This window comes from Hippocampus comes, unplaced genomic scaffold (genome assembly GCF_001891065.2).
Source record: "Hippocampus comes isolate QL1 unplaced genomic scaffold, H_comes_QL1_v1.1 scaffold36, whole genome shotgun sequence".
Classification (NCBI taxonomy): Eukaryota; Metazoa; Chordata; class Actinopteri; order Syngnathiformes; family Syngnathidae; genus Hippocampus; species Hippocampus comes.
This window is the reverse complement of record NW_017805695.1, coordinates 3,515,163-3,538,130: the sequence shown is the minus strand read 5'-3', so window position 1 is coordinate 3,538,130 and position 22,968 is coordinate 3,515,163. Positions and strand designations below refer to the sequence as shown.

At 41.7% G+C, this 22,968-nt stretch overlaps 2 protein-coding genes across 2 annotated transcripts; both read left to right on the top strand.

The window, feature by feature from the left end:
• The first annotated feature begins 6,103 nt into the window (after positions 1-6,103).
• On the top strand, positions 6,104-10,378 carry LOC109523052 (proline-rich protein 36-like). The gene is made up of 3 exons (XM_019881888.1): positions 6,104-6,541; positions 8,128-9,953; positions 10,054-10,378. The coding sequence occupies exons 1-2, from the start codon at positions 6,352-6,354 to the stop codon at positions 9,756-9,758; spliced, it is 1,821 nt and encodes a 606-aa protein (XP_019737447.1). The 5' UTR covers positions 6,104-6,351; the 3' UTR covers positions 9,759-9,953; positions 10,054-10,378.
• A 1,610-nt stretch (positions 10,379-11,988) lies between these two features.
• socs5b (suppressor of cytokine signaling 5b) lies at positions 11,989-22,745 on the top strand. The gene is made up of 2 exons (XM_019882134.1): positions 11,989-12,485; positions 18,666-22,745. Exon 2 carries the CDS (start codon positions 18,702-18,704, stop codon positions 20,364-20,366), a length of 1,665 nt encoding a protein of 554 aa, XP_019737693.1. The 5' UTR covers positions 11,989-12,485; positions 18,666-18,701; the 3' UTR covers positions 20,367-22,745.
• The last annotated feature ends 223 nt before the right edge of the window (positions 22,746-22,968 follow it).

Sequence of the window (22,968 nt, the reverse complement as noted above, 5' to 3'; positions counted from 1 at the left end):
GTGACCTCCATTTGCCTCATTCACAGTGCCTCTCCTTCACATTGACATGAGCTGATCAGGTTGATTGTGGGGCCTGCGGAATGTTGGGCCACTCCTCTCCAATGGTTGCTTTGGCCCAAAATGGCAGCAACTGGATACCACTGTCCAGGGCACCCCAAAACATACTCAATGGCGTGATTGTTTTGGATGAATGGCAAAATTGCATGTGAAGATGTCGAGGCAAATGGTAAGCACATCAAATACTGACTGGTTATTTTACCCCTCACCCCGCAGTAAAACGTTTTGTTTACATATAAAGTGTTAGCCCTTTGAGTTATGTTCATGAAAAATGGGAGCAAAAACGACCCTCCATTTATAATTTTTTGTTCAGTAAAATTCTGACTGATGACATTGGCAAAATGAAAGAATTGAATTATAGTCTGTCTCATTAAGATATAGAAAGGGTAGGTTTTAAATATTGATCGATCCATCCATTTTCTGATGGGTTTATCCTCGCAAGCGTCGCAGGGCGTGCTGGAGCCGATCCCAGCTGTCTTCAGGCAGTAGGCGGGGTACACCCTGAACTGGTTGCCAGGCAATCGCAGGGCACACATTGACAAACAACCATTCACACTCACATTCACACTTAGGGACGATTTAGTGGTCAATCAGCCTGCCATGTATGTTTTTGGAATGTGGGAGGAAACCGGAGTACCCGGAGAAAACCCACGGGGAGAACATGCAACTCCATACAAGAAGGCTGGAGCCGGAATCAAACCCTGCACCTTTGCACTGTGAGGCCGACGCACTAACCAGTCGTCTACCAGCCCACTCTTTCTAAGATCCTTCCCCAATTCATGTCGTTGTACTTCATTTACATGCCATGACTATTACACATTGCCAATAAATGAAGTACATTGTTACATAACATTGACCCAAGCGAACAGCAGCATCAGATTTTATTCTAAGAAGCATTTATTTCTATGAAGTTTGGGTGTCTGATGAAACAGAGGGAAATGCTCAAAGAATGAGATCACTGCAGCCAAAATGGGTTGAAAAGCTAAAGGGTGGTTGCTTTTCAATTCTGCTGCAATAGGAACCCAGAGAGGCCAATTTATTCCGTTTGATGCTTGGGTGAAGACGTTAAGACAGAAAAATCACACCTCAAAACCTCAGTGGGTAAACAATTAATGGATGATGAACTTCTGAGCCTACGCCTCCTTTGAATAAAAATAAAATCAAATAAAAAGCTTTCATATAAAATGACATATTAACCAGCTTTATTGCTGACTCACTCTTTTCTGAAGCAATCGTAGGAAAGATGACATTTCGAAATAACTGCCACAACTCAAGATTGGTGGGCAATGAAACATCTTTTTTCCCAAGATAAAACATGTCATGTGATTGAAGTGACTGTGCACGGTTTTTTTTTGTTTGTTTATTTTCCCTGAAATGCTCGACGGGGCTCAAATGCATTTGGACAGTTGACCGTCTCGCTGTAGCCCGTCTTCTTGTTAGTTCGAGACAGCTAAAAGGCCAAGTGATAAAAATCTGGAATCTTAGTTCAAAGAAGACAAAAAGAGAAAACTGTCAATTGAATCCAATATGTATACAATTCATTCATTTGTAATTTTAATGATGTCATATCAAACCATATTTAAACTACGATTGATATGTTGTATCATGTCAGGCTAACAAGGCCAGCGGGCAGTACGCTGGCGTCTTAAAATGTACTTTTCCTGCAAGCCAAATGTCCCCCAAAATGGCCTTGTTTTGTTCCTTTGCCGTTGGCTTTTTTGTATCTTTTGAAAAATGCCAACTGTTACTGAAATACTGTTGTTCTGTTCCAAATCTGATACAATGGCCGAGTGATGCTTTATGTAAACGGTGCTCCCTTATTTTCAACCGCAGCCTGCACGACTGCATTTGTCGCTTGAAGTCACATGTTGTTTCGCAGGTCAAACAACCTTTTGCTGGGTTTGAGTCCGCCCTCACACCCTCCACTCGACGAGAGCTGCAACCACTAGTGCATTGATGCTCCTGTAAACTCAATTTACTGTGTTTACTGTGCAAAAGTCATCTTCGTAAGTTTACTTTTGAGTTCAAGTTTATGCAGCACTGTTCATGCTTGACAAGAGAGGTGACTTGTCTTGAATCAGAGGTCATTAAATTGGATTTAGACATGACTCAGGTGACCCAATCTCCTAATTTGACTTTCGCGTATCTTATCCATCCAGCAAGTCTGGAGTAGATGGGCGTATGATCAAAGCCCTGTGACATCGTGTAACGCTTTTAAAATTGAAAATGTCACTTTTTTTTTTTTTTTTTTTTTTAATAATGGCAATTTGCATGTACCGGATACTCCAGAATGTTTTGAAGAGTGATCAGATGGATTTTAATAAATTGCAAAGTCCCTCTTTGCCATGAAAATGAGCCTCATTGAACTTCAAGGAGAGAGGTTCAAATCAATTCATGGGGCCGCAAGGAAGTCCAGAAAACACCACAACTGTCTCCTCCAAGGGCAACTTCTCCCCAGTTAGGTGGCTCAGGGAACAAAACATGGACATTTTGGGTCCAAGGTCAGGAAACTCCCCAGACTTTAACCCCATTGAGAATTTATGATCAATCCCCATGAGGCGGTGAACAAACAGAAACTCAGAAATTCTGGCAATCTCCAAGAAGTGATTATGCAACACTGTGCTGCCATCAGTCAGGATGTGGCCCAGAAATTAATTAACAGCAGATCTTGAAAATATCTAGGGCTCGGCACTGAAAATATTGACTCTTGCATAAACTTACTGTCATTGTCCATAAAATCCTTTGACACTTATGAAATGCTTGTCATTATATTTCAGTTTATCATTGTGACACCTTACAAAAAGATCAGTGAAGCAACAAACTTTCCAGAAATCTATACTTGTGTCATTCTCCAAACTTTTGGCCATGACTGTAGATTAACACTGTATTAAACTTGTACTTAGAAATTTCAGTAATTAATCTATTAGTAGGGTCTCACTATTTTCATGCCAATTTGATGTTGCTGTCCTGTACATTACAATGCAACCTATCAAAAGCACTCAGTTCTGGTGAATTTTCTCTCTGCTGATTTATATACAGTAAATTTAATATTTCTCGACAGAAAAGTGATTTGAAGCTAAAACAAGCACCGAACCAAGGTCGCCCACATCACACCAAGAATCCTCCCCATCAAGGCAAATATATCAGAGGCTTTACAGAGACTGTACAGGGATTTGGAATAATCAAATGTGGTACAGCAAGGGGCAACTAATAAAACAGATGGGAAGTCAGCTTTAGTGTTTTTTGCCACAGACCGTAATGGATGGAATAAACAGGTTTTCCTTTTGTTGTGTTTAGTTTTGTATCACATAACATTTTGTTGATTACCTTTTTGGAGACACCATTGTGGAAGAAAACCTGTTGGCTTTGACTAACGTGGTTGGGACCCTTAACATGATTTAAGACACCGCTAAAAAAAACTTTCTGCGAGCTCATTCTCACAGCAAGGCACTTTCACCAGCTGCTGGCTACTTCTCCAACTCAACTGGACCAGGGAATGAAGACTGTTTGTCTTTCGTGCGGTCTGCTGGCATTTGTCATCAAGCTGCTTCAAGTTGACGATGAGACAAGAGCTCAACGCTTCAGTTTGTATTTCCAGGTCCGTCCATTTGCATTGGATACACAAATTAGAAGATGGCACTTTAGTTTACATTCACTCATTTTTCACGAGATCAAAAGTATGGGCAGATGTGACTGTTTTGTTGCCAAGGTATTACATTGTTTACATAAACTATCCATCCATCCATTTTTCGATCCTCTTAATCCTCACAAGGGTCGCAGGGGGTGCTGGAGCCAATCTCAGCTGTCATCGGGCAGTAGGCGGGGTATACCCTGAACCGGTTGCCAGCCAATCGCAGGGCACACGTAGACGAACAACCATCCGCGCCCTCAATTACACCGAAGCACAATTTTAAAGTGTTCAATCAGCCTGCCATGCATGTTTTTGGAATGTGGGAGGAAAACGGAGTACCCAGAGAAAACCCATGCAAGCCCGGGTAGAAGATGCAAACTCCACACAGGAAAGCCAAAGCCGGGATCGAACCCACAACCTCTGCACTGTGAGGTTGACGTGCTAACCACTGGACCACCAGGCCACCTTATACATAAACCACGGGTGTCCAAAATCAGTCCTCAGGGGCCGTGGTCCTGACTGTTTTCCATCCTTCTCGGCTGCAAGACACCTGATTCAAATAATCTATATCGTTCTAATGGTGCTTCCGAGCTGGCTGATGAGCTGATCATTTAAATAAGGTGTGTTGCAGCCAGGAGAGATGAAAAACAGGCAGTACAACGGCCCTCCAGGGCTGGAGATGCCCGACAATTGAATAACTATGCTGTGCTTCAAATAGGTTTTGCCAGACTACATTTATACTTTACAATTAGGAATATAATGGTGCCAACACTCGGTCTGCACCTGTTCTTGTGCTCAAATGCTCAAATACTAAAACACAGATGTCACTTCACCAGCTTTACATCCACCTTCCGGGCAGATGGAGGAGCCACGTCGGCCATGTAGAAACGCGAATAACAACACAAGCCACTCCAGGAGCTCCAGAAACTCCAGAAAAGGATTGCAAATCATTCATTTATAATAAAATTTTGTAATATTTTATTTAAAAAAGAAGTTTTCATCACAATTTATGACTTGGAAACATTTTAATGTAACGACACTTGGTAAACGGCCTTTATTCAACTGTACACCGAGTACTTAAAAGGGAAATCAACCAAGACGTTTCTTTACAGTAATATGTTCTATGCGCCTCCACTAGTCTAAGCACGGCATTCTGATGAATACTGTGTTTGAGGAATATGAGTTAAGCATCAAAATTCACCCGTTTTTAGCCATCTCAGGGTCAGACATTTTGCCACTTGCTGTCAACTGAAAATGACATCACAGTTGCTCAGGGCTAATTGACCAATCACGGCTCACCCGTTTTCTGAATTTGAGCCATGAATGTTTGCTGTTATTGTAAAGAAAATGTTGGGATTGACTTCCCCTTTAAAGACATCAAATATTTTCTTCACATTAATATGTTCTATGTGCCTCCACTAGTCTAAACACGGTTTTCTGAAAAATATTGCACTGTCAAGAATAAGCAGTTTGGATATTGAATGGACGAATGGATGGTATAACAATTAAACAGATCAATCAATCCATATGTTTCAGCCAGCTGTTGACTGGACATGGCGTCAAAGTGCCCTTGGGCTCACGTTACAAATGTTATGGTTGATAATGATCCATTGGGAAACAGTAAAAAGCTGATTGAGTAGAACGTACAGGTATGCGCATTTACCAGAATATCCTCCATATTATCCATCATGAGATAAGATAAGATAAGATAAGATATCCTTTATTTGTCCCACACTGGGGAAATTTACAATTTCCATTTATTCCATACATTTATCCATCCATCCATTCTCTGAACCGCTTTATCCTCACAAGGGTCGCGAGGCGTGCTGGAGCCTACCCCAGCTGTCTTCGGGCAGTAGGCAGGGTACACCCTGAACTGTTTGCCAGCCAATCGCAGGGCACACATTGACAAACAACCATTCACACTCACATTCACACTTAGGGACAATTTTGAGTATTCAATCAGCCTGCCATGCATGTTTTTGGAATGTGGGAGGAAAACGGAGTACCCGGAGAAAACCCACACAAGGCATGGGGAGAAAATGCAAACCCCACACAGGAACGCCGGAGCTGAAATCGAACCTCTGCACTGTGAGGTCAACGCACTAACCACTCAAACACCGGGCCACCTCATGAGATTATATTGCTACAAAATACTCTCCAACTGTGTGCAATAAACAGTTTCAATGTATTATTTTTATGAGTTATATAAGAAATTATATTTTCTTGCTCTCATTTTGCATCAAATAGAATGTTTTATTTAATATGTTCATTTTTGTAGGGGGTTCCCAAGTATTAAGTGGATAAGGCCCTATGACATCATTTCAAAGCTTTATCATAGGGTCACCTCTCTTATCATCAAAACTTGGCCTATGGTCTTGAGTAACGTAAGCTTGACTCTATATGGTATTGACATATTGTTGGGTCACAAATTTGATATTGGACCTGAGAGCTTTAATTTTCCCATGACTTTAGTAACATACATGCAGAAACTATCGTGCGCTCCCTTGGCGGTCGGCTCATATACTTGGGCTGACGTATAAAAAATGAGGACCAATTCTTGATTTGATTTGTGACATTCAAGAGGTCACATAAGCAAGAACATCCAGCCCAGGTCCATTCTGTACTGTGCTGTACACAACAACAAAATACGAAGGGCGGATATGGATCCCTCATCTGATCCTTTCGGACTGAAGAGTTTAGTGGACTGTATTTTCAGAGCAATATATTTTTCGCAACCGACTGACATGAGTGATTTTATACACCAGTACATATCGGATCTAATGGACTTCATCGGATTTCACGAAGAAGAGAGTCTCGAGCGTCTTTTTGTGGTTTTCCAAGAACAATGGGGTAAGATACACTTCTTAAAATACTCTTAGCTTGATCATGTAATACTGCAAATTACTGTATCAGATTTCAGTTACTTGATTCAGGGTACAGAGCGGCAACTACAGTACTTCAAATCAAATCATATTTTTACATTGATAGCTTTTGTATGTTACAGTTACATCGTTTGTTACACAAATACATCCTGTCAGTCATTAGTACAGATTTAACGAATTTCCTCAAATAATGGCCTGTAAATTGTGATTGACTCGATGTGGTGACCTCTAATGAGACGAGGTGAAAGTTACATACACTTGAATGTGCCATCCAATTGAACAAAAAAAAAAATAAAGCTTGTCCGCCGATTATTATATCCAGGAAAAACAAAACGGTTGTGCCTCAAAGTAGCCACACTTTAATAACATTTCCACAAGGTCAAATCTTTATTTTTGCCAGCAAGACCAATGTCACTGGAAAGAGCTAGAATCAAGGAACAAAACAGTGTTTACATTTTTGTCGATATGTTAAAAATTGAGGAAGATATGACGTTTTAAAGGCTTCAACAAACGGGCAAAAGTGTCTGTAACTTTCTCCATTGTTGCATTGGAACGGCCTGTGACTGAAAGCGGTGCGTGGCTGTTTAGGGAGGAGTAAAAGCAAAGAGAATCCTTTGGAATGGAGATAAGCATAGGGAACGACTATATGTGCCATAAAAGCCATTTCTACAATGCAATCCCGATCTGCCTGTTGTTTGTCGGAAATTCCCACACCATCGCTGGCAACGGATGACTGGCTTATCCCCGGGGGGAAGCCTCCCCTGCATCTCCTCCCGATTCAAGGTTAGGCGACTCAAATTTTGGCAACATAATATGTTCTTTGGTGACATACGAATTGGATGTATCTTCATCCCCATGTCCCCTAAAACCCTCGAGATTGGCCGTGTTGATATAAATATTCCAGATGGCGATCAAAACTTTTTAACATTGGCAGACCCATGAGTAACCCCGCCGTGTGTGCAATCAATATAGTAATACTGCATAAAAATCATCAAGTTTAAAAAGCGACATATAGAATAATAGTTGCAGAAAACACATTTTTAACAAGCCGACGCTATTTTTTCTGTTAGGATTGCAAAAAGCACACAAAAATCACCTCACAAAAATGGCGGAAATGAGTCAGTTGTCACGTCCCAACAATACTGCAACATCATAGCACCCGGATAGTGTAGAAAAAGCTGGCAAACTCAGCAAAGAAAACATCACACAATTTTTTATAAATTCATCCATTGTAACCCTTGGCAACATCTTTGGATTTTGTCTGATTCTTTCGTGTTCCCTATTAGAGGTATCAGGGAAAAAAAATTATATCCTTTCACATTGGTCACAACTAATAGCACATCATCCAAAAAGGGTCTGTTAACAGGCAATTTCTTCCCATTGTAGCAAACAAGTAAGTGTAGCAAACTTTGACCAAACAATCAGTGGCCACTACTTGAGGAAATACGGTATTTGGTGTTGGAATAAAATGAAGTGAGGATTTGAAATGTTACACAAAATCATATTTTGAAAGTATAAACTCATATCTGTGGTTTTGTAAACGACTTTCTACAGAGAAGAAGTTTCTAGATATTAAAGACACAAAAACATGCATGGAATCCGTCCCATCCTTACAAAATATATCTGAGGCAGAGATCGAAGACCTTTTGCAGAGGCTGTACAAGGATTTGGCAATGGCAAACGTATTACCACAAGAGGTAATCCATAAAACTGGAAGAAAACGGGAGAGAATCCAGAAGCCAGACGATAATGAATGTGCAGTGGATTTTCCAGCACAGGCCGATGATGACTGCACGGAAATAGATGTAGTGTCGATAGAATGCGTACCAGATGAAGAGGATGACTTTGGAAGGCATGCTGAAGCACTCCTGGATGAAATGCCATGCTTGTCGCCACCTTTATTGGTGACGTCTTCAAACGTAGAAGTGGCTACATCACCAATTTCTTGTGATAGTCTGTCACAGGTGTCACCAGAGCCTTTTGTCGCACCTAGTCCACCAAGGCAAGAGCTTGTTCTGCCACCTAGTCCACCAAGACTTGAGCTTGTTCTGCCACCTAGTCCACCAAAGTTAGAGCTTGTTCTGCCACCTAGTCCACCAAGGCAAGAGCTTGTTCTGCCACCTAGTCCACCAAGACTTGAGCTTGTTCTGCCACCTAGTCCACCAAAGTTTGAGCTTGTTCTGCCACCTAGTCCACCAAGGCTTGAGCTTGTTCTGCCCTCTAGTCCACCAAGGCGAGAGCTTGTTCTGCCACCTAGTCCACCAAAGAAAGAGTTTGTTCTGCTACCTAGTCCACCAAATGAAAAGCTTGTTCTGCCACCTAGTCCGCCAAAGAAAGAGCTTGTTCTGCCACCTTCTCCACCAAAGAGAGAGATTCTCTCACCATGCCCACGAAGACAAAAGTTTGTTCCTCTACCTAGTCCACCAAGGCGAGAGATTGTTCCCCCAGCTAGTCCAACAAGGAAAGTCCAGCATGACCCAGTGATTACTGAACAAAGTAATGTTATGCCACATATGAAAGGATCAGCCGAGGGCAACCGCAGAGCCACAGGGCAATATGTATTGCAGAGTGAAAAGGATAAAACACCTGGATCTGAGAAGCCCAAGTGTATGAACAGAGTAACCCTACTGTTGCCTGATAAGACCAAGGAGGAGTCATTTGGACCCAAAAAAACAGGGTCAGATGCCAGGCCCAAACAAAGTGAGCCCAAGAGCCCTAGGATAAGCCCCTTCAGTTTACCTCAACGACAAAGACCTTCAAAATCTGAACTAGTGAGCAGATCAATGCAAGACTCCAAAAAAACCAGGCTTGTTTACGGCCAGGCATCTGGACCAAAGAAATCTGAAAGATCAGAATCACAAAGCAGACTAACAATTCTGGAGGCCGCCAACATGGTGTCTCGTGTAACATCTGCACCAAAGAGGCCAAAATTAGGACCAACACCATCCTTACCAGAAGTGAGGAGAACAAGGTTGAGTCTTCATCGCTTATATGGAGCAGAAAGGCCTAAAACTGCTGGAGCGGACACAAGATCAAAACCACAGCCAAAACAGCCCTGGAAAAATCCTCTCAGTGATCCTCCAAGAAGGGAAGGACCCCCACGGGTTCTTTGGATGGAGAGGGAAAGGGTCAAGCCTGTGCAAAACAAAAAACATTGGAAACTTCCTGCCAACCTCTTGTTTTGATATGAACCAGAACCCATATCCAAGAACCAAGTTTTGAATCCTTTACTGTTTGTCTTTTTTTTCCATCCTGTATATCTTGAGCAGTTTGTTGTCTTTTTGCATGCTTTTGAGTTGGCATCGTGTCTTAGTGACTTCCTGGCAAGTTCCCACCTCAACCCACGGACTAGCCCATGATGAACATCTCTGCCTAGCCATGTGAGATCCCCCTGGGGTAACACTGGCAGCAGGATATGGTGTCAGAACAGCCCTTTTGTGTCTGAGATACAGATGATCACATATTTTCTTGTGCCTACAGGAACTTCATTGCAAAGGTAGCAATTGCGAGCGGGTCCGACAGCTCGGATTGGAAGTGAGTCGACGCAAGGCGTGCTGCGATGACTGGCTACAAAGGATGTTGGAGGACCCCATTCCACCTTCCCTCAATGATGAAATACCAACATTTTCAACTGACATTTGGCTCACTGGAACCAATAATTTATTAATTGGTGCTGGCAAACTCAAACTCTTTGGTAACATTTAATTCAGATATTAATAGCGGTAATGGAATGTGAAAATACATTTACTGCCTTGAGTAATGACATCTGTAAATAAAACGCTCTTTGTACTCAACCAGCAATGTCCGAAACTCTTGCAATGGTTTGCCATGTCTCCTTTTTAGTGAAAAATAGAATCTTCAATGGAACTTAGTAGAATACTATAGTTGAACTGTTGGTTCCCATAAGAAGGCTTATATTTTATCTTTTACAAGGATCCCTATTATGTTGAAGTTTGACATTTGCAGCAACACTAAATGTAGGGCTTTCTGCCGGCACCAGATATTGGCTTTTAGAAGAGGAATTAGAATTGGGCTATTCAAGGGAATTTACAGTTTAACAAACCAGTGCTGGTTGCGGAAGGCCAAAGACATCTGAGGAATTCTCCCGGAGGGTGAGTTTGACCATGGACCGGATCAAATGGTAAAGTGATGTGACAATCGTTTTCTTTAAAGGAGTTTGCAATTTAAAAAAAAATTCTCGTATTTGTTAAAACTCAGTATGATCTGACAGTACTATATTATGGTATTAGCCAACCGGAACCTATTTTTTTTCCCACAGATTTGTCCCTAGGTGTGAGTGTGAGTGTGAGCGTGGATGGTTGTTCATCTCTGTGTGCCCTGCGATTTGCTGGCAACTGGTTCAGGGTGTCCCTCGCCTACTGCCTGAAGACGGCTGGGATGGGCTCCAGCACCCCACGCGACCCTTCTGACGAAGAAGCGGATCGGAAAATGAATGAATGAATGAATGTGTGATTATGGCTGGCCAGTAGCTACTCACCTATATCCACTGATGTAATTCTCACTCAAACGTAATCAAACTTTGTGTGAATGGTGGATGTTTTTGCATTACAAAAGCTCTAAATACATTCAGATTTCAACAATAAATGAAAAATCCCAACCATACCTTGTAAACAATCATGTGCTTATAATACTCTTCGGATGAAGGTGGTACGGCATTTTGTCAGCTGGGTGGTACGGGTTTCTTTCTGTTTTGCTGCCACAAGAGGGCAAAAGAGCGCTTAGTCTAAAATTGTTGGCATAAATCGTATCCTTTCAAAGGGGTTAATGTCCACACAGAAATTAAGTTAACCATAGTTACTACGACTTGAAAACACAAAATGATTTGTCAGCTCATGACAGAATAACAGTTTTATAAATTTAGCAAATCATCAGATTCCCAAACTTTCCAAATTTTAAAAATGAAGGTTTAACATTAAGAGATATGTTACACATTTACCTCTCTGTCCACATTTCTTGACTGATTCAAACCATTTCTACTTTTTAAAAAGAAAGATTTAATACATTCCCAAATCTTCACAATTAAATTTTCAAATTTATGCGATAGCTTTGACATTTAATTCCCCCTTCCACTTTTTTTCAACAGAACAATTCCAACAAGTCTTAATTTTACAAAGCACATTTAACCAGTTTGTTTAATTTCACGAAATTCCAATGTCAAATCCTCATGCAATTACTACCGAAATTGTATTTCTAGTTCCTCAAATAATCCTCGGCATTAGGCGTTTAAAGTGATGGTTATTATTAGTAGTAATAGTAGTAGTAGTAGTAGTTGTTGTATTACATTTAACGTTTAAAGCTCCGTTAGTGTTCTTACCTTGGGTGACGTAATTGTGAGTGCGGCCTGCTTAGGTCACGGGAAGCATCATTGCAACGGTCCACGTTTCCAAGTAGCTGCCAGTGACTTGCCCAATCGTGGGCTGTGTGCTCATTGGAGGCACGGCACGCCCATCACTGGGAGACAGCTCCGGGGGGTTTCCCTATCCGTGTTCCCAGTCGGAAGTGCAATTGATTCCCTTGTTCTCCATTGGACCACCACGCCGTCAGTCGTGCTGCTGAGGTGAACGAGCGCTCCCCGGCCGTCAGGGCTGCGAGACCGCAGTCATATTGGCCGCTGGAGGCTGCAGCTACCAGCTCGTTGGCGAACAAGACTCCCCTACTCCCATGGAGAACGGGAGTTGGTGGCTGTAATTTGATTTAGCCTTTTACATGTTTTGCACGGTAGCTGCCAAATGTTTTGAGACCTAGGGATGACATCATCAAGGATCTTCGGACCTTTTGCGCCTTCGTCCGACACCGTGGTGAGCCAAAAGGATATATGCCTGCTCTCGTTCAATAGCCATTTTTTGCAGACAAAGAGGGCTGTTGAATAGGGCTCTCAAAAAGCCACAAGGGTAAGCTATATTTCGACAGCACAACACATTACACATGAATCATATTCTGTCTGTCCGTGCGGTTACTGCTACACACTGATGTTAACCTCATTTGTGGACAATTTGCCATGGATTTTTTTTTTAACGCCAACCACGCTAGCCATCATCTGTGTGGCTAGCTTGAACGCTAGCTCCAAACTAACGCTATAGCGCCCCTGTCCGTGGAATGCTAATGGTTAGCATTGTGGGATATTTTTTCCCCTAATTGCAAATATTTAGTATTAGATGTTCGAAGATACTGTTTGGGTGACCGGTGTCTTCGTGACTGTTTGGCAAATGTATGTCAATATTGCAATTTTTGTAACTGCGTTTTCCGTCGTATATGGGCGAATGCTAGCAAGAGAGCTATCTTTGCTGGGATTAGGGGAAAAGAGGAAGACGTCCTCCTCTATTAAATTAAAAGATCTCGCAACTGTAATTAGATGTCTACAACAATGTTTCAGTCACTCGATGGAGCATGTTATTGTCACTAATAACGCACCTCATATGGTTTGGAACCTTTCTTTCTTCCACAAAGTAATCTAAAATAAATATACTGGTACGCAACGTAAAACACCCGGCAAAGGTATTAAAACAACCTTCGGCTTTTATAATTTTATTGCTCAGTCTTGTCTTACGAATCGTTTGTAATTGTTTTAATTCCTAAATTCGAAAGGAATTGTTAAAGCTTTGGCAGTGGTTATTTTGCCGTGGCCGGTAACTCTCCTGCAAGCGTTATTCTGCCGTGAATGCCTCCGATTAGTCAATCGCCGGAGGGAGGAATTCTGGACCTATAGTACCGTGTACAGTATCGGCTATTTAACCGTGATTACAGGAGGTTGGCCGTGAATTGGTTATTTTTAACGAGATATGATCTTTTTGTCGGCCCCAATCATTTTTGTGGTTCACAAGCTACAATGAAATTGTTCAACTGCATAATTGTTTAGTTCTTCCATAAAAATGTGAAATACAATGGCTTGTTTAAACTCCGCACTGGTTGCAATAAATTGTAAACATAGTTAAAAAAAATTAATATGTAAATGTCGAGAGTGGTATTTGAACCCGTGATGCAATGGAATAAAGCATCACTTTTGGTGTGACTGCTCTACCCACTACACCATGAGCTGGCACACTTTCACTGGCACAGAATTTGTACTTGTAGTTCTCGCGCAATTTACCGCAAACCGCTAAGTGGAAAGTTGCCAGTCACGGCAAAATATCAACTGCATAAAGCTTTCATTGTCTTTGTTAGGTATGTGCTTAAAAATTAAGATTGATTGATTTACATGAAACCAGCATTATGAGACAGATCTTTTGGAGATCTATGTTCTTGTGATGAATACAAAGTTATGCGTATTTAAGAGCAGTGAAGATGTACCAATTCCTGGCCAACTTCGTAATGCAAAGTCGATGGGGAGGTTTAGTTGTAAATGCTTTATTTTTGTAGAATCCAAGTGGCAAACTTCCATAACTTTCTTCAAACCTGAAAACCTGGACTCACCCCCACTCACCCATTTTTAATGAGCGCGGATGGTTGTTTGACTATGTGTGCCCTGCGATTATCTGGCGACTGGTTCAGGGCATCCCCCGCCTGCTGCCCGAAGACAGCTGGGATAGGCTCCAGCATCCGCCGTGACCCTTGTGAAGATAAAGCGGATCAGAAAATGGATGGATGGATAAATGTTAATACCACAATGACTGTTTTTAAATTTAAAATTTCAACAGTAAACAATCTCCCTTTAAGTAAATGTAATGCACAATTATAATGTGAATGTGATAAAGCACGACAAAATATTGCTGTATGTCATTTTTAAAATGGGTGCCGTGCATACAAAAAAAAAGTCCTGAGAGTGAAAAAATACTCCATGAGTTGTTAATATATAAGGGACAAAGGTATCAAAAGTAGGGGGCATTTGTAGTTGGGGGAGGCCCGAGGGGGTAATAAAACGAATGTCGGAGGCGACGGAAAACATGAACCATCATGGTGGGTCAGAGTAACATCATTATTGTGATTTGGCAAATTCTGTCTATAAGTTGACCAATTTACTTAAATTTGGCAGAAGCATAGAAAGTATATATCGTCAACAAATACGGCCATTTGGATTTGACGAATGACCTTACTTACCCAGAACTTTCTGAAGGGTGTTTGTCAACTCCATATTCGAGAAATATTCAATCTTATCTTGATCTTTCAAAACATTTCAAAGTCGTAATTAAAGCTATGACGCCTATTCTGCGTCATCGTTAAGTGGTTTATAACGGTAAGATGAAAACGGCGGTTCCGGCGTAACTCAAGATGCATGTTGGTTAGCATGGCTCAATGAGTGGCCATTTTTTTATAGGCGTGTATACAGTACCCACATACCTAAAATTCAGCTTTACACAAATACTGCTCTGTCAAAAAGGAAGCAATAAAAATACAGTAAGTTTTTTTTTTATATGTTTGAAAAAATCCGCGATGCACTGAACCCGCGATAAACGAACCGCGAAGTAGCGAGGGATCACTGTAGTCAGCATTTTTTTGACCAGTGCATATTGTACCCTATCTTTGCCTCCAAATACATTTTGAGTTATGCATTAAGAGATTATTCTCCCGCCCTCTAATTGAATTGCTGGGATTCAAGCAATCGCAAGAACAAACCCCTGAATAGCTTAGCATGTGAGGCATAGCAGATATCTTCTCCACTCGCCTTCTCCCTTCATCATGCCTTGCCAAGAGCCATCTCAGAGATCAGTTAGATCCCAGGAGAATGGGTGTGTTGGCCTGCCAGAAAGGCGAATTAGCCTAGTTCTGTTCCACACAGTTGCTGGATTTATGTTCCCTGCGTGAACATGAAGATGTAATCGGGGCTCTAAACTAACTTTTGCGCTGGTAGCATCAACTTTTGCAAGTGGTCTCACCAGCACAGTATTTGCTCGCACATTTTTGGGGGCGGTACATCTTCACCATGTTTGCTCATGTGTAAATCGTCCAACTAACTTCAGTTTTCCTTTATATTGACTTTGAGCAGCCAGTTCCAATGATGGACAGGTGTCCTAATAGGGACCTTTTTCACAAAACTGGACATATGTAGACAGTTGACCAATAGCGCTATCAATGGATAAGGCTTCTCTTCGGGTTTACCTTTTGCGTGCTGGCCTTTAGACGTGGTGACCAGAAACTAAGCATTGTAGGTAAAGTGAGTCGGTGGTAAATGTCTGTACAGACTGTACGCTAGGAGGTTTTGTTGTCAGTTCTACTACCACTTTAATGGGTATTTAGTGCCCTTTAAGGTCTTTTTTAAAAGTACTTTTTAAGGTCTTGGCGGGCATGGCGAATGATTTCAGAACTCATAGTCCAACTCATAATGAACAAGCAAGTAAATTATGCAAAAAGAGCAGAATAGACAATAGCTGTTAGCTCAACAATGGTTAGCATTAGGGCGACCTGGCTATTATTATCAATAATGTACACTGCTGCGCCTCACTGAAAACATGACATGGAGTTATGCGTGCACGAGACATGCGAACCAACATGGAACTGTCGAACTGAACCGATTTCCAAAAGCTATTTAACTCCTAGCGTGTGTGTGTGTGGGGGGGCAACTCTCACAGTGCCGAACAAGTTGAGAGACAGCAGGGTGAAGGAGCAGCGTGAATGAATGATGACGACGTAGGTAAGCAAATATGCATGCGAATGACCTTTTATCTAGTCCCAAATATTGGGACGATCTTGTCCATTTTTTCTGATCAAATGATAAGTCGATATATTAATTTTCGTGACCTGCCAAACCCCCATCATTTTTATTGTTACAGTTTGACAGAAAGCCCACATTTTTGAGGATGTTTATAGTTATTAATATTCATAACTGTATTCATTTTTCTGTATGAGTGCAAAATGTCCAACTGTATTTGAATGCACCTTGAGTCTCGCCAAACACAAAAGATGTCAGTGTTCAATGTCATGTTCCCGTTAGGCCCCTATCCATTTGAACCACAAAGGTTAAGGATGTTTGACAAACAATACAAATAATCAATCACGCAGTCTGACAGTGAGACACAAGATGCACCTTCGCTGTATGATTATTGATCTTTATTTATCGTATTGCATACATTTTTTTTTTTTTTTGCACGTCTTGTTAAATTTGTAGTCGTAAGCAATGGCTTGAACAAGTCAACGCCCAGAAAATGTTACATTTTACGCAGCGAGAAAACAACATGCAAAAAGGAACTATCCTGAAGTAGTATTTTCTTAAAAGCTCAAATAATTCAGTGTCAAGGTGCTAAATATGAAATAAGAATTCACTTCTTATTATCTTATTATCTAATAACTAAAAAAAAAGGTTTTTAGAATTGTCACTTAATATTTTAAAGCGACACTCTTAGAGGGGTGTGAGTGTGTTTACGTTTTCTCCTTCCAAATATCCAAAATATGATGATTCGGAGGATAAACCCGGAAAAATGAACCACAATTTTGGCTGTTCCCTGTTTTTCTGACAACATAAGATCCAATTCAACTGCAATAGCAATTTCAAGCAATTTTTAAATTCTTGTTGGTGTTGAGACTTTTTGTGACTGCGCAGCTCTCCATGAATCACAATTTGCAATAAATTTTCAAATTGGAAGGTATTTTTCGTAGTTGAAATCTTATTTGTTTTTCTTTCGTCGGTGATGCAGTCCTGGTTTCGATAGTAGCAGTAACAGCAGATATTTGCGACGTACAAATGATTTTGTCACAGCAACTTAGTGATCGTGTTGCACATATAAAATTCTAGATTTATTTTTTTGCCCATGCTATAATTAAAATTCTCAGCAGACCTCAAGATAGTCACATCTCTAGAACAGTGCAATGGTTCTTTTGAATTTATCAGAAGAAATAATCTTCAAATGTGTCTTGGAGATACACCGAGCCATTTGATTTGAACTGGAGCGACGTGCCTAACCAACGTCTTACGCTGTGATATAGAGTGTTGTAGAAGCGTGACCTGGGGAAAGAAAAATCACTTCTTGCTAAAGTGCAGTGCACACAATGTCAATTTGATGCCGTTCGGTTTGTACTTTGCACATCTAGTCTGACAAAGTATTTAGAGTAACATGGGGAAAATGATCTGGATAGGTTTTTGACTCTTTCGAAAGTATAATCAAACCACACTAGTCTTTGTTTTGGAAGTAAAGACATCTATCCTCTGCACCTTCTTACAAATAACGATAATGCTGCTTTGTTCAAGATATGACAGAAGCACGCGAAACTCTCACAAAAAATGGATACACAGATAAATGTACATGTTGGGAATGATCATTTAATTGTCCTGCCTGTCACTATATGCCGCTGGCAGAGATAGTTGAGCAAACATACATTATATGTTGCAAAATTTGACAGATTTTTTCCCCCCACATTTGTTGCATTCACTATTTTTCCATTCTATTGAGCACATTTCCTATGGATTGCAAAGGCACGTAAATCAGCTGCAGGCATTTTGTAATTTGCAAAGCGAACGGTAATCATTTGATAATGTCTGCCATCCCTCGATAGTAATGAGCATTGTTCACCACCAGAGGTTATTTTGTACCGATCATTGGTAATTTATACCACTTTTTCAACCAAATACAGTTTCTTGTGAAGTATTTTACATCATCAAATAATCATGGCTTGGGTAGTTCCAACTCATAATTCTTAATCCTACATTTTTGGACAATGTTATGCTGCTACCTTTTGTGCTATGCCTCAGTGGACAAAGCAACGCTGGTTGTAACAGCGCATCGCTGAGTGCATACAAAAAGGAGGGCATTTACATGTACCCTGTCTGCTGTCATTTCAAGAAACATTTTGGTCAGGTCTAGACTAGCTCTGTAACAGAGTACATACCGGCAGATCCTGGGTCATTTATAGCTTTGGCCTTGTGTCACCGCACGTCTGCCTGGCAACCCTTAACTCTACTGTTCCAACAGCTCAAATCCTATGTATCACAGTCTATGTACCTTTTATAATGCCGTTTTCTTTTTTTTTTTGTCTTTTTTTTTTTTTGCAGGTCCTTGGGACTCTTGTTGAAAACAAAGTGTCACCGCACGTCTGCCTGGCAACCCTTAACTCTACTGTTCCAACAGCTCAAATCCTATGTATCACAGTCTATGTACCTTTTATAATGCCGTTTTCTTTTTTTTTTGTCTTTTTTTTTTTTGCAGGTCCTTGGGACTCTTGTTGAAAACAAATTCAGCAATATGTGGAGTAGCCTGAAAAGCAAATGCCAAACTCTCTTTCACAACAACAGTTCAGGACCCAATGAAGGCAGGAATGAGGCAGACGCCGTCCACTGCGTGGTGGATCTCAGCCAAGGAGGTGCCTCAGGTTCAGCTCAGGCATCCGAAGTCTCCACTTCATCGAGTACCCTCGTTCCAGTGCCAATGGTAACCGTAGCCCGTCGTCACAACTGTGTCTCGGACACCCCTCAGATAGTAGAGATCACTATCGACAAGGACACAGAGGATGTGGGTGGGGGATCAGGAGGTGTCCCCTTGGCTCGCAGAGACTCCTATTCCCGTCATGCGCCATGGGGGGGCAAGAAAAAACACTCGTGTTCCACAAAAACTCAAAGTTCTTTAGAGATAGATCGACGGTCTGGACGCCTGCGAGGTAGTGGCAACCGTCGAGACAGACGCTATGGCGTCTGCTCGATCCAAGAGATGAGCGAGTCTTTGTCTGGAGGACGCAGTTTGAATAGTCGGTCGTTGCGTCAGCGACTAAGCGATACCGTAGGCCTTTGCTTACCACTACCTGCTAGCAGACGCTCTTCAAAGAACCCCGTTATTTCCAAACGAAAGATTCACCTGACCGAGCTGATGCTGGACACCTGCCCCTTTCCACCAGGCTCAGACCTTGCCCACAAATGGCATTTGATCAAACAGCACACGGCACCAGTGAGCCCACATTCCTCAACTGCCCTGTTGGATGCTTTTGACCCAGCACACCCTTCCCCTGAGGACGAGGAGGAACGTCTGCGCGAACGCCGCAGACTTAGCATCGAGGAAGGTGTGGACCCACCTCCGAATGCACAGATCCACACCCTTGAGGCTGCCGTGCCAGGCTCATCTGTCTTCAAACCGGGACCAAAGATGGCTCCAGGCATGGGAGATGTCCCCGGCGATGGCCGAGCCTCAGGAACTGCTAGTTCTTCAGGAGCTTCAACATCGGGGGCCTGTGCACAGGTGTTAGGGGCCGCAGCTTCAGCCCAGGACACTGACTCTGAGGAGGACTCGACAACCCTCTGTCTACAGGCCAGGAGACCGAAACAAAGGCACGCCTCTGGGGAGGGTCACCTGAGCAGACAGCAACCTGGGCCCTGGAAGGTTCACACGCAAATCGATTACATCCACTGCCTTGTGCCAGATTTATTGCAGATCACATCATCGCCCTGCTACTGGGGTGTCATGGACCGCTACGAGGCCGAGTCACTGCTGGACGGACGTCCGGAGGGCACCTTCCTGCTGCGTGATTCCGCCCAGGAGGACTACCTTTTTTCTGTCAGCTTCCGCCGTTATAACCGCTCACTACATGCCCGCATTGAACAGTGGAACCACAATTTCAGTTTTGACGCACACGATCCTTGCGTTTTCCATTCTTCCACCGTCACGGGGCTGCTGGAGCACTACAAGGACCCAAGCGCCTGTATGTTTTTTGAACCTCTGCTCACAGCACCTCTCCATCGGACATTTCCCTTTAGCCTGCAGCACCTTGCACGAGCAGCCATCTGCCGCTGGACCACTTATGATGGGATAGGCTCTCTGCCGCTGCCCCCTGCCTTGCAGGACTTTCTCAAGGAGTATCACTATAAACAGAAAGTTCGAGTTCGCTGGCTGGAAAGGGAGCCGCCGCTAAAAGTCAAATAGTGCTCTTTGTCAATTTGCCTGTCAGATCATGGAGAAAGATTACGGAACTCAAGAAATGCCTCATGAGAGGCTACATCGACTGAGTGATTCACCTCTTTCCAGTGGAGGTTGGAATTCAAATGTAACAACCTATACAAGATTCATTCTAATCTTTATTTTAGTTATCACTTACTGAAAAGCATATGAGTATATCTGTGTAGTACTGCCTGGCTAGCACAAACGATGGAGTACTTTATGAGTATAAACAGTACCGGTATATTTTTGAATGAGGGCAGGGGGGAGTAGCACAAATAGTGCAAAAACATCGTTTACCTCCTGCTTTGCCCTTAACATATGCCTGATCCCAAAACATCACCCTGCCTGTAGACCTCCATGCATGCCTCCCTGTCAACCCCACGCAAAATTCAAATTCAAATAGCTATACTAAAGCCAGATTCTGTAGCTACATTGTACAGGTCACTTTTTATGCACTCAATTGTTTTTCTTGTCAAAACACATAGTGGGACACCTTTCCAAGAGGTTCTATTTTTTTTTAAGGTGTGTGCTTGTCAAGGCATCTGGAAGTGCTTTTCGTGTGTTGCATTCTGGGCTTGCCTCATTGATAAAGCTACATAAGCCACATCCTTTGCCATCTCTTTGCACATGAGCATTAGCTAAACAAGAGACGGGTGAATTCTGAGAGGGCCCATGGATGTTCAGGAAAGTAGATCAGGGAACTTAAGTGCTTTTTAAAGGATTATAGATTATTATCAACATGTTTCTCCCTAAAAGGTTTATGGTGACTGATAAATAATAAACGAGCCTACTGTTTCTTACTTTGTGAGCTAAATTGTCAACTTTATTCTCACTGTATGGATTGGCTTCGTGATCAGGCTACCACAGAAACACCCAGTATATTTCCTCCTGGATGAAATTCAAATCCAGACTCCACATTTTTCTCGTTTCAGTCGGATCGTGCTGTTATTTAACATACATAAGGTTTGTTCATCAGCTTCATGACAGTTCTAGTCTTGCAGTAATCAGGATTCAGTGACTTAGTTGATTATGCTTACGTTTTCTTCATCAGCCACTTGAAACATGCTTGTATCACCTTTTGAGTATTTATTTAAATAAATAAATAAATGAAAAGGGAATGGGGTACATTTCACAAAGGATAAGAAAAGACAATCAGTCTGTCTAAAATTTGAGGACGTCGTTCTCATGTGGCTGTGTGGGTCACTTCCAATTCTTAGGGTTATGTAGGAAATGGAAACTTATTAAGACTTTTTTTTTTTTGTCATTATTTCAAAAGACCACTAAAAAGTAAGGTAGCTCTTTAATAAATTGTTTCGATGTTGCCACCCATTTAACATAACTCCCATTGTTAGTCTTGGAGCAGCATTGTTGAGGCTTTCCGAAACCATGTAATCTGTGCCATAGTGTTCTGTGCTGTATGCATCATGCTGCAGTCAAAGTTGAATTTTGTTGCAAAGCATCTTGCTTGGTACCGAGCAAGCCACCGGACATCGTGGCTTTTAGAACATGGTGGTGCTGATGGTGCTTTGAGTCCGAAGGTACTGACACATAGACAACTTAAGTGTAACCTATGTGCCTTTTATATTGGAACAAATGTTCATCTAAATTTGAAGTAATTTATTCCTCATCAGTCCGCTGATGTTACAGAATCACAAACATATTGGTGCATTAGCTCCAAGCTCTTTCACTCACGGTGCACATAAGATCTTTGTTTACTGGTGCTAAGTTGGATAAGCTACGGCAAATTAATTACTTTCGGGGGAGTGATTTAAAAAAAAAAAAAAAAAAAACAAAACAACTTCTATGTATTTCTATCTCCATACACAGTTGTTGGGTCGCTAGAAAAATGCAAAAGAATATGGGTCCAATGCCATCTCTTCTGTACCTGATAGCAGTCGAGGCCAAAGCAGCTAGTTTTCCTCCTGCAATTTCACAAACTCTACCCCGAGAATTTAAACTTTTTTTTTTGTTCACTTATTCACCAGCATTCAATTAAAACTGCATGATCCACATAGCTCTTCAAAAAATTGAAACCCCAATAATCATCTGTGCTGAATATTAACAATGGCTCTATGTAAATCGCCACCCTCATGTCACTTTGTCAGAACGCATCTTGCCATGGTTTATTTCTTGTCATTGTCATTGAACAGAAATTCTGAACAAACATTGCTTCTTTATTTATTATGAATAATTTGTGAAACGCTCTTCTATTGCCATTGAAAAATCCTGTGACCATGGAACGGTCACAGGATATGTGTCGACGAGCAGGCTAATCATCGCTGCTGTGCTACAGCGGTATGTTGTGCCAAGTCACATTTAAATTGATTTTCAGTCGACAAAAATTGGACACTTTTCTTGGTTAATATGTTGTACATGTAATATGTAGGTTCTGTTCAAACCTACACGCAAAAATCTCAATCTCTCATCTACACCTTCAACCCATTTGTTTTGGATTTCTGTAGCTGTAGTTTGCCTCATATCTCACGAACTCATGTTTTAATGTTTCCATCACACTGTGAATTGATCCGGATATGTCAAACATTTCTCTGAGAAAAATGTATCCTTGGTCTTTAAGCGGGAAATATAG